This window comes from Malus domestica, chromosome 10 (assembly GCF_042453785.1).
Source record: "Malus domestica chromosome 10, GDT2T_hap1".
NCBI classification, from domain to species: Eukaryota; Viridiplantae; Streptophyta; class Magnoliopsida; order Rosales; family Rosaceae; genus Malus; species Malus domestica.
In genome coordinates, this window is record NC_091670.1 from 20,497,529 (window position 1) to 20,512,605 (window position 15,077).

Genomic DNA, 15,077 nt, shown 5'->3' on the forward strand with positions numbered 1-15,077 from the left:
TAACGTTTTTATAGTTGTTTCGCATATAGGTGAGACGTATCCCGATGACGACCGCATCCAGGGACGCCACGGGGGTTACGACCCGTCGACTTACCAGTGAGTGGGCAGTTTTATTTTCGTATTACCTTTATACAATCGATTTTTCCCAGAAAATGATTTTATGTGAAAATATGTTTTAGAAAATGCCATGCATAGAATTATTTGAAAAATGTGAACTTCATATGAGTTATATGATTGATATATGATGCATACATGTTGCATGGTGCAGTGGAGGCACAGGTAAGTCAGGTGAGTTCATTTATTCATTGAATTGGTTGTTGTTGAGATGTTTTGAGCTCATAACCTGCACCCTAGGTGTTAGTGCTTATATTATTCACCACACCGCACGCTCGTCTTGGATCCAAGTAGGTGGATGTCGTACAGACCATGTGAGGGTTCCGACATGCTAGTCGTACAGATCACTAGGCGTGATTCCGACTAGTGGGTGACCTTAGTTATGCGCGCTGATGATATGATGAGAGAAGCACTAGAGCGTATTTTTACACCTTTCATCGTATAGACTACCTTACGTAGTTCCGAGTGATGTGCAGAGTAGGGCCGTACAGGTCACGGTGGTGACTCCGGCTTAGTGGGATATTGAGCTGTTGAATTAATCGTATAGGACCAACTGCAGGGTCTCCGATTGATTCCTTATTTCACCTAATTTATATTTGATTTATGGCATGGCATGTTTTTATTGAAAAATGTTGAAGATTTGGGATTCAAGTTTTGAGATTTCATATAGTTGTATTTATATATATATTTTTCTGGGAAAGTATACAGGTTTTACGGTGAGGGGTTAGAAATGTTTTAAATGAAATGTTTTGGAAAAATCTTTGGTTTTACTGACCCACTCATTTTGTTTTGCGCCCCTCCAGGTTCTAATTTAGCGGTTGGTGGCTCTCGAGGTCTTTTCCGGCTTTCTGACAGACTTTCGACATGTAGGATTCACCTGAGGGTGATGTATTTTATTTTAGTCCTACTTGACTGCACTTAAACCTATGCTCTGAACTTATGTGTTTACTTTATAACTCGTCCGGTTATGTACGTAGGTGGTTATGTTGAGTTTGGTTTGAATTTCTGCTGAATTACGTTGTTATTTTGCTTCCGTGTCGCGCCTATGGTTACGTCACGCCCACGTGACGGCCAGCACACCTGGATCCTCCGGATCGGGGTGTGTCAAAATTCAACAAAGCTTCATCAATGGAGGACAACTACAAATTCTCAAAAGCTTCACACTATCTTGATCAAGATAGTTTGAAGCAAAATCAATTCATGGTACCCAACAAAAACTTCAACTCCAAAGTTTCACCTACAAAACCCCAACTCCAAAGCTTCACCTACAAAAGCTTCAACATAAAAGCTTCACCTACAAAAGCTTCAACATAAAAGCTTCACACACAAAAGCTTCACCAACAAAAGCTTCATCAATGGAGGACAACTACAAATTCTCAAAAGATTCATACTATCTTGATCAAGATAGTGTGAAGCAAAATCAATTCATGGTACCCAACAAAAGCTTCAACTCCAAAGCTTCACCTACAAAGCCTCAACTCCAAAGCTTCACCTACAAAAGTTTCAACACAAAAGCTTCACCCATAAAAGCTTCACCCATAAAAACTTCACCAACAAAAGCTTCATCAATGGAGGACAACTACAAATTCTCAAAAGCTTCACACTATCTTGATCAAGATAGTGTGAAGCAAAATCAATTCATGGTACCCAACAAAAGCTTCAACTCCAAAGCTTCACCTACAAAGCCTCAACTCCAAAGCTTCACCTACAAAAGTTTCAACACAAAAGCTTCACCCATAAAAGCTTCACCCATAAAAACTTCACCAACAAAAGCTTCATCAATGGAAGACAACTACAAATTCTCAAAAGCTTCACACTATCTTGATCAAGATAGTGTGAAGCCAAATCAATTCATGGTACCCAACAAAAGCTTCAACTCCAAAGCTTCACCTACAAAGCTTCAACTCCAAAGCTTGACCCACAAAAGCTTCACCCACAAAAGCTTCACCTACAAAATCTTCACCCACAAAAGCTTCACCTACAAAAGCTTGACCCACAAAAGCTTCACCTATAAAAGCTTCACCCACAAAAGCTTGATCCACAAAAGCTTCACCCACAAAAGCTTCACCCACAAAGCTTCAACACAAAAGCTTCACCTACAAAAGCTTCACACTATCTTGATCAAGATAGTGTGAAGCAAATCAATTCATGGTGCCCAACAAAGCTTCAACCTCAAAGCTTCACCTACAAAGCTTCACCTAAAAAGCTTTCAAATATATATATTTTTTTTTTTTCGGAAATTCGAAAATTCGAAAATTTGAAAATTCAAAAATTCAAAATTTCAAAAAAAAATTGCCTAGGCCTCCTCTTCTTTGGGCCTAACAACTTTCATAACAAATATATATGAAGAAGGAGTTTTAGGCTACCACTTAGAAAGGAAATGCCTCATTCGTCAACTCCCTCGACCGAAGACTTGAGGGACTCCTACCATATGCTACTGCACCTTGATACTCAAAAGTCTCACGACCACTCAATGACTTGGATTTTTCAAGTCTCCAAACGAGAAGTTTTCTTCACTCAGGAAATTAAGGGAGCACTACCTCAACCTACATGTTTCACTCATAAAGCTTCCACATTCAAGTTTCAACAAAAGGAAAAATTCAAAGAACTTAGTGAAAAGGGCCTTGGTGTATTTAATACAATATGTTTAAATGAAGCAAAGCTTTGTTTATTGATATCTCTGATAAGTTACAAATATGTACATATACATGAATAAAAATAAACAAACCAGAGGGAGCCTTCACAAATGTTGCTCAGGAGAAGTCTCAGCAGTCGGCAGAGCCCTTGAAAGAGGAGGCACCAGAGGGTGATTATTTGGAGCCTCAGTACTAGGCAGAACCCCAGAAGGAGGAGGCACCAAAGATTGATCATTTGGAGCTTCATTACGCAGTACAACCCCAGAAGACGAAGGCAATAAATGCCTTTGGAACAAACCCACAAACCTCTTATGATCAAGTAAAATCTGACCATCAGATTCCTGCAGCTGGTCAAGCTTCCTCTTCATGTTTGTAACATAGTCATGTGCGAGCCTGTGCAACTATTTATTCTCATGCTGGAGCCCTCTGATCTCCTATTTGAGACTTATCACTTCAGCCGCCAATGATTCAACTTGGCGGGTTCAAGCAAATAGGCGTTGGGCCATAGTAGACACAGAACCTGCACACTGAACACTGAGAGCCAGAGAATCCTTCACAACCAACTCATCAGACCGTTTGGAAAGTAGTCTGTTATCTTTGGGAGTGAGAAGGTTCTTGGCCACCACCGCAGCGGTTATATCATTCTTCATCACAGAGTCCCCAACGGTAAGAGGACCAGTACGGGATAAGAAAGATGGGCACATATGTTGTCTTGAGAAGGCATGGCTGCCTCTTCACCAAAGTTCAAGTCAAAACGACGGTCGGATGGGCCAGACATTCTCAGAAATGATGAAGGATAAATGAGGTGCAATAAATCTCTGAAGTAAGGGGAAAATTCCTACAAGCAATAACTTTCTGAATGTATTCCTTGCACACAATTGGTGGCCTTATAAAAGAAAATGGCAACAGGGCCGTTGGTTCAAAAATCGAAGAGGCACCACTCTCCGGATTCCGATGAGGCACCATTTTCCACACACAACATCAGCTCATCGGGTACCACAGATAACTTTGCCAAAGATCTCTGACAAAGTTTAGACGCATAAATTTTGAAGGTCTAGCTACCTTACTATTACCCACAAGGGTAGAGGAACAGCACCACTGCTTGATAACTAGAAAGTCCCAATATGTGTCAACCTCCGTGCTCAATGGCAAGGCAAACTGGCAAAAATGCCCAACCTTTACTCACATTCGAGAAAACACGCCCAACAAGATTGCATGCTCAAAAATCGAAGAGGCACCGCTCTCCGAATCTCGAAAGCCAGACTCCCAATAGGATTACGTGCTCAAAAATCGAAGAGACACTGCCCTCCAAATCTCGAGAGCCAGACTCCAACAGGATTACTTTCTCAAAAATCGAAGAGACACTGCCCTCTGAATCTCAAGAGCCAGACTCCCAACAGGATTACTTTCTCAAAAATCGAAGAGACACTGCTTTCCGAATCTCAAGAGTCAGACTCCCAACAGGATTGTTTTCTCAAAAATCAAAAAGGCACCGCTATCCGAATCTCGAGAGCCAGACTCCTAACAGGATTACGTGCTAAAAATCGAAGAGGCACCGCACTCCGAATCTGGAGAGTCAGACTCCCAACAGGATTACTTTCTCAAAAATCGAAGAGACACTACTCTCCGAATCTCAAGAGTCAGACCCTCAACAGGATTGCTTTCTCAAAAATCAAAGAGGCACCGTTCTTTGAATCTCGAGAGTCATATCCCCGACAGGATTGCTTGTTCGAAAACCGAAGAGGCACCGCTCTTCGAACTTCGAGTGCCTGATTTCCTTGGATAAAGCTTGTCTGCAATCTTCATACGCAACATCAACTTTTCAAATGCCACAGACCACTTTTTCAAAATGCTCTGACAAAGTTAAAACACGTGAAGCTTGCATCTCCCACTACATTGCTATGACCAAGAAGGATAAAGGAATAGCACTACTACTTGTTGTTAGGGAGACTCCTATATATGTCGACCTTCATCCTCCACAGCCAGACAGACCTGCAAATAAAAAAAATGCTTAACTTTTCTTCACATCTGAGAGAACACTCTCAGCAGAGTCTCTCGAAGTACTCAACTTCTTTTCCTCCCGATAATACCTCTGCAAACAAGCCACACCAGAGCAAGAGTATCTCATATCACCAAGGTTAAAAGCAAGAGTATCCCATATCATGCTTTTTCCCTGTCTTTTCCTTTGGCCTTGTTCTTACCTGCAAGACAAGGAGAAATATAGCAATCAGTCAGCACTTGGAATCAAGCTTCTGCCTCGAACCCCTTGCCTGATTACTTACCTGGCAGTGCTTTCGAGTATTCATCTTCAACATCTTATGCTTCCAGATAAGATACCACATCTGCCTGATGAACAGGTAGGGCAAGTGAGAAGGATACAAGGAAGCATGTGGAGACAAGCGTAACAGAACACGTGTCGATACATCCACTACTTTGTCAATAGCAAAAGTATCCCATATCATCAGGGTCGAACATACTCTAGATTTGGGGGACTTGTTTTGACCCTCAAATTCTTAAGTCGGCCTTATACTCTAGAGGAAACTAGAAAACCCTCCAGCCCAGTTCAAGAATACAATTGTGGAAAGTTACTTCTTCAAAAGCAAAAGTATCTCATATCATCTCTTCTCCATTTGCTTCTCTTTATCCTTGTTGCTGTTTACGACACAAGGAGAAGGAGAACAATCAACCGGAAGTCGAAGTCGAACCTCCGATCCAGGTTGCTTGCTTGGAAGTCTGATTGCTTACCTTGTCTATTACCTCCTTCGGTAAATCTCCTAGCTCGGCGACTTGGGGGACTCCTACTATAGGGTTTTGTATCGCACTTGACCAAGCCCAAAACTACAAGTAAGTTTCAAGTGAAATTGATACATTACCTTGTGCATCTTCTCGGTTAAAGATACCACTCCTGGATGGAGGAAAAGTACTTCCAGAGAAGATGTCACATCTACGTATGAGACAAATAAGGCAAGTGAAAATGATACCACACTTCGGTACTTAGAAGTTTCGTGATTACTCAATGGCTTAGATCTTGCAAGTCCCCAACCGAGGAGCTTCCCTTACTCGGGAACTTAGGGGAGCACTATTTGTACCATACTTGACCAATCCCCGAAACTACTGAGCATCGGTCAACGTTATACCGTCAAGGACCCAGAAGAGTTTCCCTCCAACCAGGAGGTCAATCACAGCGCGACACGTGTCGACATCAGAAGCCAATCATAGCGCAACACGTGTCAAAATCAGAAGCCAATCACAACACGACACATGTCAAAGTCAGAATGAAACTAGAAACTCTCTTCTATAAATAGAGATCATTCTCTCACAATATTTCCTAATGTCATTTGTACTAAATCATTCACTAGTACTCACTAAATGAGAGCTTGAACCTATGTACTTGTGTAAACCTTTCACAATTAATGAGAACTCCTCTACTCCGTGGACATAGCCAATCTGGGTGAACCACGTACATCTTGTGTTTGCTTCGTTGTCCCTATCTATTTACTTACTTATCCACACTAGTGACCGAAGCAATCTAGCGAATGTCACAAACTTAACACTTTCTGTTGTACCAAAGTCCTCGCTGATTTTGTGCATCAACATTTTGCATTAAAGTAAAGCAATTGACATTTAAATATGAATCCGAATTAACTAATCCTACATTTAAATATGAATCTATTCAATTAATGATCATTGGTCACGATAGTAAGTTGTTCCATTCACAAACCATATACAATAACAGATTTCCACCGAGAATCCGATGTTTTGTCGGTTCCTCTGCAAAAGCATAAAAAAAATAAAAAAAATAAAGAGCACTTACAGGGAAAACGAGCGTTTGGCCGATTCCCATAAATCATATTTATTAAATTTTTATTTATATTTAAATATTATAATTATTACAACCACCGTAGAGTGGTCCTGTTGTTAAGGACGAATTTTAGAACACGGCATATTATAAGTTCGTTTTCTAAAGCTAATGATCCGCATGATAATTGTTAAAGGAGTCTGAAATGTTTATATGAATCTTTCCTATTACCAAAAGATAAACTACCGTGACAAACCCACGATTAGGGATGGGCAATGGTTATAGCGGGCAGGTAACCGCAATTATTTACCCATAACCGTTTATGCTCATACCCGCATAACCGTTTACTCGTTGGATAATTGCCTAAATGGTTAAACCCATACCCATAACCGTTTATAAACGGTTAACTATACCCATAACCGCATACCCATTTAACCGTAACCGTTTAATACCCGTTTACCCATTTACCCTTTTTAACCCATTTATTTATTTATTTTTACCATTTCCCCTTTTTCACCCGTCTACATGTTTTTTAACAACTTGAAAATTAAAAAAAAAAATTGTTTTCTTTTTGACAATTATACACCGTTATAGGTATATTCATAATACATTTTCATATTTTAATTTTTTAAGTTCTTATACCTTTCCAATAATTGAAATAAGAGTTTACGGACGATATTTCATGTAAAACCGTGATGGCTATGTCTCGACATATAAGCATATATATGTTACAGACATAATCAATATGCACTTGTAATTACATAGTGTAAAAAATAAAATGATATATGTTGGTGAGTGCCAAACAGTGTGTGGCTTGCCAAAAAGGTTTTATACTTTGTAGGCTTGTATTAAAAATTGGAGCAATAGAAATATAAGTTATTGAGCACATCATATAGGTTTTATGCTACATAAATCATGCATTATAGTTAATAGCATTTATCTAAGTTTTGTCCGATAGTGAATATGGTTTGTGTTAATTTTACATATATAAAATAAATAAGTAAACGATTACCCGTTTATAACCGTTGTTAATACCTATAACCGTCCATTTAAATTTCACGGGTAAACAGTTATACCTATAACCGTAGTTATCCATGACCAATGGGTATTTGCCCATCCCTACCTACTGTTAGTCATCCACTGTTAGTCATTTTCAAAAAGAAGAAATATTATAATTTACGCACACACAGTGAGTGAGTAATGAGGCGTATCTCTCTCGTGTGTCGCCTGCAAATTGAATATTCCCTCGCAATATCCAATCCTTCCTCCTCCATTTCCTCCCTCATTTTACTCTCACTGTAGCACGAACACCATTCCCACAACCCACTCGCGCACGCGCACGCGTCCGCGTGGAGCATCTGATCCGTTCGTTAACTAGTCTCCGCAGTAGGATCCACCTCACACGACGCCATTCGCGCATCTATATATAGTCGCGTGCAGACGCCCATTTTATATATATACAAGAGATAAAACCTTGGTCTGAGACAGGGACAAGCAAACCAATTGTTCCTCACTCCAATCTATCTATATCTGTCCGTCCCTGTTCTTCCCGCTTCCGGATTCGTATTTGGATTTTCATTTCCTGGAAAAGATTGGGAATTTGAAACGCGTGAATCGATTTCTGAATTGGGGTTCTTTCTGATTTTGATTTGGTGCCGAAATGAGGCTGAACGGCGAGCTTCCTCCGTGCTACGACGGAAGAGCGGAGGGGGAGGAGAATGGAGAAAATGAGAGAGAATTGAATTCAATCGGCAGCGTTGGGATTTCTCTGCCGCCAAAACTCGTCGTCGGGTACGCCTTGACCTCCAAGAAGAAGAAGAGCTTCTTGCAGCCCAAACTCGTTGTCTTGGCTAGGTATGTTGTATAAGAACCCACCAATCTTTTTACCAATTGCACACACTACACATTCTTATCATGTGTTTGCATATATATATAACTATATATTTGTATGTATGTGAAATTTTGAAGCTTTGTGAGGTTTTGTTGTGTAGTTTCCTTATGTGTGGGTATCTCTTGTTTTCTAGTTTCAGTTTGTATGTCTTTGATTTTATGAGCATAAAAGAAGAAACAAAGGAAAAAGAAAGTGGCTTTTTTTGGGTTGCAGTGGGTGTGTGATTGGAGGGGGATATGGATGTTTTTGTCTATATTGTTTTAAGCTTTGGCAATATTGATCAAAGGGAAAAGTGTGTTTTGCTTGGCTTTTCCATCCAAGCTTCTTCTCCAGTGGGTTTTGGAATCTTGGTGTTTGGTGTTTCTGACTGAGACAAATGGGGGGAATATTCCATCACATATACCATTTTGGGGGTTAAGAGGAACCCAAAGTCAATTCTTGGTGCTTGCTTCTGTTTTCCAAAAGCTTCTAAAAACAATAATGATTTTCCCACTTCTGTCTTACTTAGAGTACTTATTTACAATCTTGTCCTTCATCCCTATGTAATTGCACATATGAATTTGGGACTAAGTGAGGTGGACAATTTGCCCCTTCTTTTAGGTGCCTTTACATTTGTGGTTGAATGATTTGAAACTTACCTGTTTGTGTAGAGATGAGCTGCACATAAACAGGTTTGCTACTGCAGATTGTTACTTGTGCTTGAGAGTCAGACTCTTGACGAGTAGCAGCCATAAGCTTGACTTGATATTTGTACATTTTCAAACCTTGTAGAAAGTATAGGACTGCAAAGATATTACCTACGTCCTTCAGTTACGTGATAAATTTATCTTAAAGTGTTTGAGTTTTAACTCATAATTTTGGCATCATAATTGAAAGGATTTTCTAGCTGCCTCCTGCCCTTTCACATCTTTGGAATGGTTCTTTGGTGTGTTGGTTTTTTTATTTTTTATTTTGTCATTATTATAATTTTTACGCCGCTGAACCCAAGTTTTGAAACTGGTGCAAACTGATTGGACACTCGATTTAGTAAAACATTTCTGGGGTGCAGGAATAAGGGGATCTTCTTCATTGCAATTGATGTAAACAAGCCACTTTCAGATCAAGGACCCTTTGATGTTGTTTTGCATAAGGTGAGTGCTCATATGTTCTTTTAGACCCTTTGGTTCTCACTTGTGACAGTTTTTCCAAATTTAAAAGCATTTTTTCTAGTTAAAGGCTGCCTCTGGTTGTATGATTTGGATTCGTTGATCATGCCATTCAATATCCCCCTCCCCTTTTGTTTTACTAATTAATTTGTTCGTTGTATTTTGATAAGTATATACCATATTTAATATATCTGACAAAACTTAGTTCCTTCCAGTTGTCGGGAAAAGAGTGGTCCGAGGTTATTGAGGTTTGTCCATACAAACTCCAAAATGCTTTCTTGTCTTCCTTCTCCTTTGTCTTGTATTGGAAATGAACTTGTGGTGCTGCACTTTTTTTGCTGTATGTACTTGTGAATGATATAAAAGGTTGCTTTGTATTAGTGCTGGAATATTGTTTGTGAGATGGTTTAAAAGATGTTATGAATGCAGTGAGTTGGAGACTAGGAACTCCATTGTTGTTTAAAATGCAGGTTCTGGTTAAAATTTGTAGATCCTCAGGCCAAGTACAACATACCAGTTTTCTTTTGGTCTATCCTTTATTCATGAAAAATCAATCTCATCTTCCCCATTAAACCACCTGAGCAAAGTCCTGGGAGTTTATCTGTCTGTCGTTGGTGTTTACTTTCCCAGCCTTTCCTTTGTAGGATTACAGACAAAAACATCCAGAAGTAACTGTTCTTGATCCCCCAAATTCAGTAGAACATCTATACAACCGCCAGTCCATGCTTCAGGAAGTGGCTGATCTAAACTTGTCTGATTGCTATGGTATTTTTTTTCTCGTTTACTCTTTATGAAAACTGTGGATTGTATACAGGAAAAGTTGTGTTTAGATTTTCTGACCAGTTTTCATTTTGGTTCCTATAGGCAAGGTTGGTGTTCCAAAGCAGTTGATTGTCACTAAAGATCCATCATCTATTCCAAATGAAGTTGATAAAGCTGGGCTAAAATTGCCTCTGGGTAGAGTTACTTTATCCTTCTTCTCGTGTGTTTTGGGTATGTTTTCAGGGGCATTGGTTTTTTCTTTTAGTGTTAGGACACAGTTTCCTCCTCTGAATGAAACCGATTATGGTATCTACATACCAACGTGATGGTCGCACAAGGATTTATTGATATAGCCTAGAGATCCTCTGGATTTCCATGGCTAACGTTTTCATGGTATGTATAGTCATAATGATTGGCAGGAGGCAGGCTTCTTTGAACAATTTGGTAGGGGAGCTTTGTTGTCAGCTATTGCAGACTGATGAATCCCGACTTGATACTTCAACTATTGACCTCTGTTTATTTTGTATTTCAGTTGTCAAACCACTGGTTGTGGATGGTAGTGCCAAGTCACATGAACTATTTCTTGCTTACGACCAATGCTCCCTCTCAGAACTCGAACCTCCCTTGGTCCTGCAGGAGTTTGTAAATCACGGTATAATGTGGTAACTGGTACTTGATTACTATTTCTTTTTCAACCACATTGTTAGTTATACTTTTTCTACCTCCTGTTTGCCGCATTGTAGGTGGTGTTCTCTTTAAAGTTTATATCGTTGGGGAAGCCATAAAGGTTGTAAGGCGTTTCTCTCTTCCCAATATCAGTAAACGTGAACTAGAAAAGCTTGCTGGTGTCTTCCGTTTCCCAAGGGTTTCATGTGCTGCGGCTTCAGCAGACGATGCAGACCTTGACCCTAGTGTTGCTGGTAAAACCCTTTAAAAATGTTTAATATATTGGTTGTTATAATAAAAAGCTTTTTCCCTGTTTTCTTCCAACTTGTATGATTTTCCTTGCTGTTTGCAAAATGCTGTTTCAATGATACGTTGCTAAAACTACCTTATTGGTCCTTGGACCCCTTACTTAAAAATGGCATCATTGTTGCAGAACTTCCTCAACGGCCTTTGTTAGAGAACCTTGCAAGGGAGCTCCGCCAACGATTGGTAACCTCTCTCTCTCTCTCTCTCTCTCTCTCTCTCTCTCTCTCTCTCTCTCTCTCTTTGTGCAATGGTAGAAGTTAAGACTCGACTTTTTCTAGGGCCTTCGGCTATTCAATGTTGATATGATTCGAGAGCATGGGACAAAGGATGTTTTTTATGTCATTGACATCAACTACTTTCCAGGCAAGTACAGTTTGTTTGCATTTACTCTATATCCTCGCAAATATCTGTATCACGTCACCTAACCTACTGTATGTTGACCGTTGCAAAGTATCCATGCTGTGTATTGAATGTTTTGAACGAATTACAGGTTACGGCAAAATGCCAGACTACGAGCACATATTTACAGATTTCCTACTAAGCCTTGTGCAGAGCCAGCATAAGAAAAGACTCGCTGCGTAACCAGTGCAAGTACCCACTGTATATGATGTTTCGCGCAGACAGATGTAGGCCTCCTTGGAATTTGAGGACATTCGCATCTTGCTTTGGCGTCTTTAATTACCGATTGGTACGAAATGCCCCTTGCTCAAGTAACACTCCCCTGTACAGAAGGTTCTTGCTGTCCAAGGCCTATAAAAACTTGTGATATTTTATGTTGTTGCTGGGCTTAGAAGTATCAAATGTCTCTCCTGTACGTGTAAAATTCGATTTCATGTGGGGCATTTCTCGTAAAGGATTCGGCCTGGCGACACCACCCCATCTACCGGAACTGTCTGTGTTATAAAGCAAAATTCAATAACAGACGAATAAGAGAAGCTGCGTTGTCATCTCCTTCTACTCTTCGTCCGAAAATTTACTTTCCGATTCGAGTCAATTAATTAGATGTTTTCTCATGCCATTGCCCCTCTTCCCACTCCCACTTCTCTGTCACTAGGTTTCTTACATGAATTTGGTATATAATACTTGTACTTTACTGATTGATTTTTGAAGTGGAAAAGATTTGGAAATTTGATTAACATGATCAGAATTCAATCGAGGTTGTTTGTACCATACTTGATCAATCCCGAAACTACTGAGCACGGTCAACGTTATACCGTCAAACACCCAGAAGAGTTTCCCTCCAACCAAGAGGCCAGGAGGCCAATCACAGCGTGACACGTGTCGACATCAGAAGCCAATCATAGTGAGATAGGTGTCAACATCAGAAGCCAATTACAACACGACACGTGTCAATGTCAGAATGAAACTAGAAACTTTCTTCTATAAATAGAGATCATTCTCTCACAATATTTCCTAATGTCATTTGTACTAAATCATTCACTTGTACTCACTAAAGGAGAGCTTGAACCTATGTACTTGTGTAAACCCTTCACAATTAATGAGAACTCCTCTACTTCGTGGACGTAGCCAATCTGGATGAACCACGTACATCTTGGGCTTGCTTCCCTGTCTCCATCCATTTACATACTTATCCACACTAGTGACCGAAGCAATCTAGCGAAGGTCACAAACTTAACACTTTCTGTTGTACCAAAGTCCTCACTGATTTTGTGCATCAACATTTGGCGACGTCTGTGGGAACGACACTTATTCCCACTCTCTTCAGCTTTGTCAAGCTGGTTTCCACCATTCGTACACTCTCTTTTGACCAGGCATCCCTCTCCAACATGGGGTGTGAAGGAAGCCACAACACACAGAATGACACCCATCTTGCACCTAGTGCGAAGCAACGAAAGAAGGAAGGAAAGAGGGTTGCTCTCCAAGCTAAAGTCGATAAGCTAGAAGCTCAGAACAACAAGATAGCAATGAAGAATGAGGTCCTTCAAAAGCAGTATGAGAAGCTATTTGAGACGTTCCACAAAACTAGGCATACTCAAACACGCGAGCTCGTTGCCCTTGTGGACATCAACCATCATCTGGGTGCCCTCCAACACGGAGGGTCACCTTCCTTCACATGGGTATCCCTGATGAAGAGCGAGCTAATCATCAAAACATTGATCAACATAAGACATCTCTCAACCCAGCTGCTTCGACCTGAAGCAGGAGAAGTGGAGGAAGACATCTCATTGCAGAAGGGTTGGAAGGATCGAAAACCGTTTATCGTGACTGCCGAGACTTCATAAAGCAACGTCAAGAGAATCCCCTCCACATATGCTCGAAGATCAATGACCCAAGGGTTTCTGAAAGACTCAGTCCCTTCCCACGACCCAGGCCAGCTGCCAATCTAAGGAAGGAATGACAGGTCCCAGAAGAACATGAAGGTACAGAGGACTCTGAGGTATTCCGACAGACTCGCCCTAGAAGTCAGTACGGCGAGTCCAAGGAAAAATCACACGCCTTTGCTCAAACTTTCCTACTTCCAAGAGGCGATGGAGACTTACGAAAGAAAATCCCAGTGGTACATGACTTTACTCAGGACCCCATTGTCCTACAGCTCCTTGAGGAAGTAAACAAGTTGAAGGCCTAACGTCAGGCTGAGATACCTGACTGGAACCAACCCAGGCCTGGCCCTCTCACAAGGAGGATCCTCGACACCCCCTTCAAGCAAAGACAAAACAAAAGCTTGGTTTACAACTCTATACTGGAAGGGAAGACCTAATTGAACACATTAACCTCTTTTAGTCCACTATGGCATATCGGATGCACACCGACAAAGAGCGATGTCTTCTCTTCCCCTCCACCTTCTCTGGCGGAGCTCTAAACTGGTATTGTCGTCTTCCACTTGAGACAGTAGACTCATTTGAGGAACTGAGGAAACTGTTTGTCTCTCAACACATCTTCCAGACCGATTGCTTACATTATGCAGATGACTTGTACACTATTCGTCAAAAGCCGAACAAGTCACTACGAGAGTATGCCGGTCGTTTCAGCCATGAGTATTCTCGCTGCGCTGAGACAGATGACAAGACCGCCCTCAAGGTCTTCACGGCAGGCTTACGTGATTGTTTTTTCAAGTACATGATAAATGCCAACACTTGGAAGACTTACTATGAGCCGATGGCACAGGCTTACAACCATGCCTCCGCTGAGGCAAGGACATATCAAGGGAAACCCCCCACAACCACCCTTTATCAGCAAGTAGGGAGTGGAAGCTAGATCCAACCAAATGAGAAGACATCGACCTTCCAAACGGCAACGGCGCCTCCCCATGCCTTACTTAATACTTTGCCAACTCAACAGACATATCAATCTCAGGGTAAAAGGAAAGATTTCCATCCTTACCAGTCTCATTTTAGTAAAAGGAGTAAGGGACACTACCGTGATAACCAAGGGTATCGCCATGATAATCCCCGACCCAAGCAGTCAACAAAGTGGGTCAAGCATGTGTCAGGACAGCCCCTACCCCGAGGTATGAGGCAGACACACCTTTGAACGCCACATGCGTGGCCATTTACCCTAGCATAGCACACCTGATAATGAAGCCAAAGCCGAGGCACTCGGATTACAAGCCCACGAAGAACACGGGCACGTTTTGCTGTTACCACGAGCATAACGGCCATGATGGCGAGAAATGTATCACCCTTCGTGATCATATTAAACCTTTGGCACGTGAAGGAAAAATTGATCAATTCCTTCTTCACCCTCCAAAGGGTAACCGTAACCAATGCTAGGTGAATGTGATATATTCCATAAGTGGG

At 41.0% G+C, this 15,077-nt stretch overlaps 1 protein-coding gene across 4 annotated transcripts; it reads left to right on the forward strand.

Annotated features, from left to right (window-relative positions):
- The first annotated feature begins 7,748 nt into the window (after window positions 1–7,748).
- On the forward strand, window positions 7,749–12,455 carry LOC103445688 (inositol-tetrakisphosphate 1-kinase 4-like). Of its 4 annotated transcripts, none has more exons than XM_029098370.2 (10): window positions 7,749–8,403; window positions 9,489–9,570; window positions 9,801–9,833; window positions 10,230–10,350; window positions 10,450–10,542; window positions 10,880–10,999; window positions 11,091–11,267; window positions 11,447–11,502; window positions 11,598–11,682; window positions 11,810–12,455. In XM_029098370.2, the coding sequence occupies exons 1-10, from the start codon at window positions 8,210–8,212 to the stop codon at window positions 11,899–11,901; spliced, it is 1,053 nt and encodes a 350-aa protein (XP_028954203.1). In that variant the 5' UTR covers window positions 7,749–8,209; the 3' UTR covers window positions 11,902–12,455. The 4 variants fall into 4 exon arrangements, with proteins under 4 accessions (XP_028954203.1, XP_028954201.1, XP_028954202.1 ...); XM_029098368.2 differs by having other exon boundaries at window positions 7,752–8,403; window positions 10,450–10,578; XM_029098369.2 differs by lacking the exon at window positions 9,801–9,833 and having other exon boundaries at window positions 7,770–8,403; window positions 10,450–10,578.
- The last annotated feature ends 2,622 nt before the right edge of the window (window positions 12,456–15,077 follow it).

Excerpts from the sequence above, each read along its gene's own strand:
- LOC103445688 (XM_029098368.2), top strand. The coding sequence starts at position 8,210 with ATGAGGCTGAACGGCGAGCTTCCTCCGTGCTACGACGGAAGAGCGGAG. Across the intron at positions 9,571-9,800 it reads TTGATGTTGTTTTGCATAAG|TTGTCGGGAAAAGAGTGGTC; the intron begins GTGAGTGCTCAT and ends AGTTCCTTCCAG. Across the intron at positions 11,268-11,446 it reads CCTTGACCCTAGTGTTGCTG|AACTTCCTCAACGGCCTTTG; the intron begins GTAAAACCCTTT and ends TCATTGTTGCAG.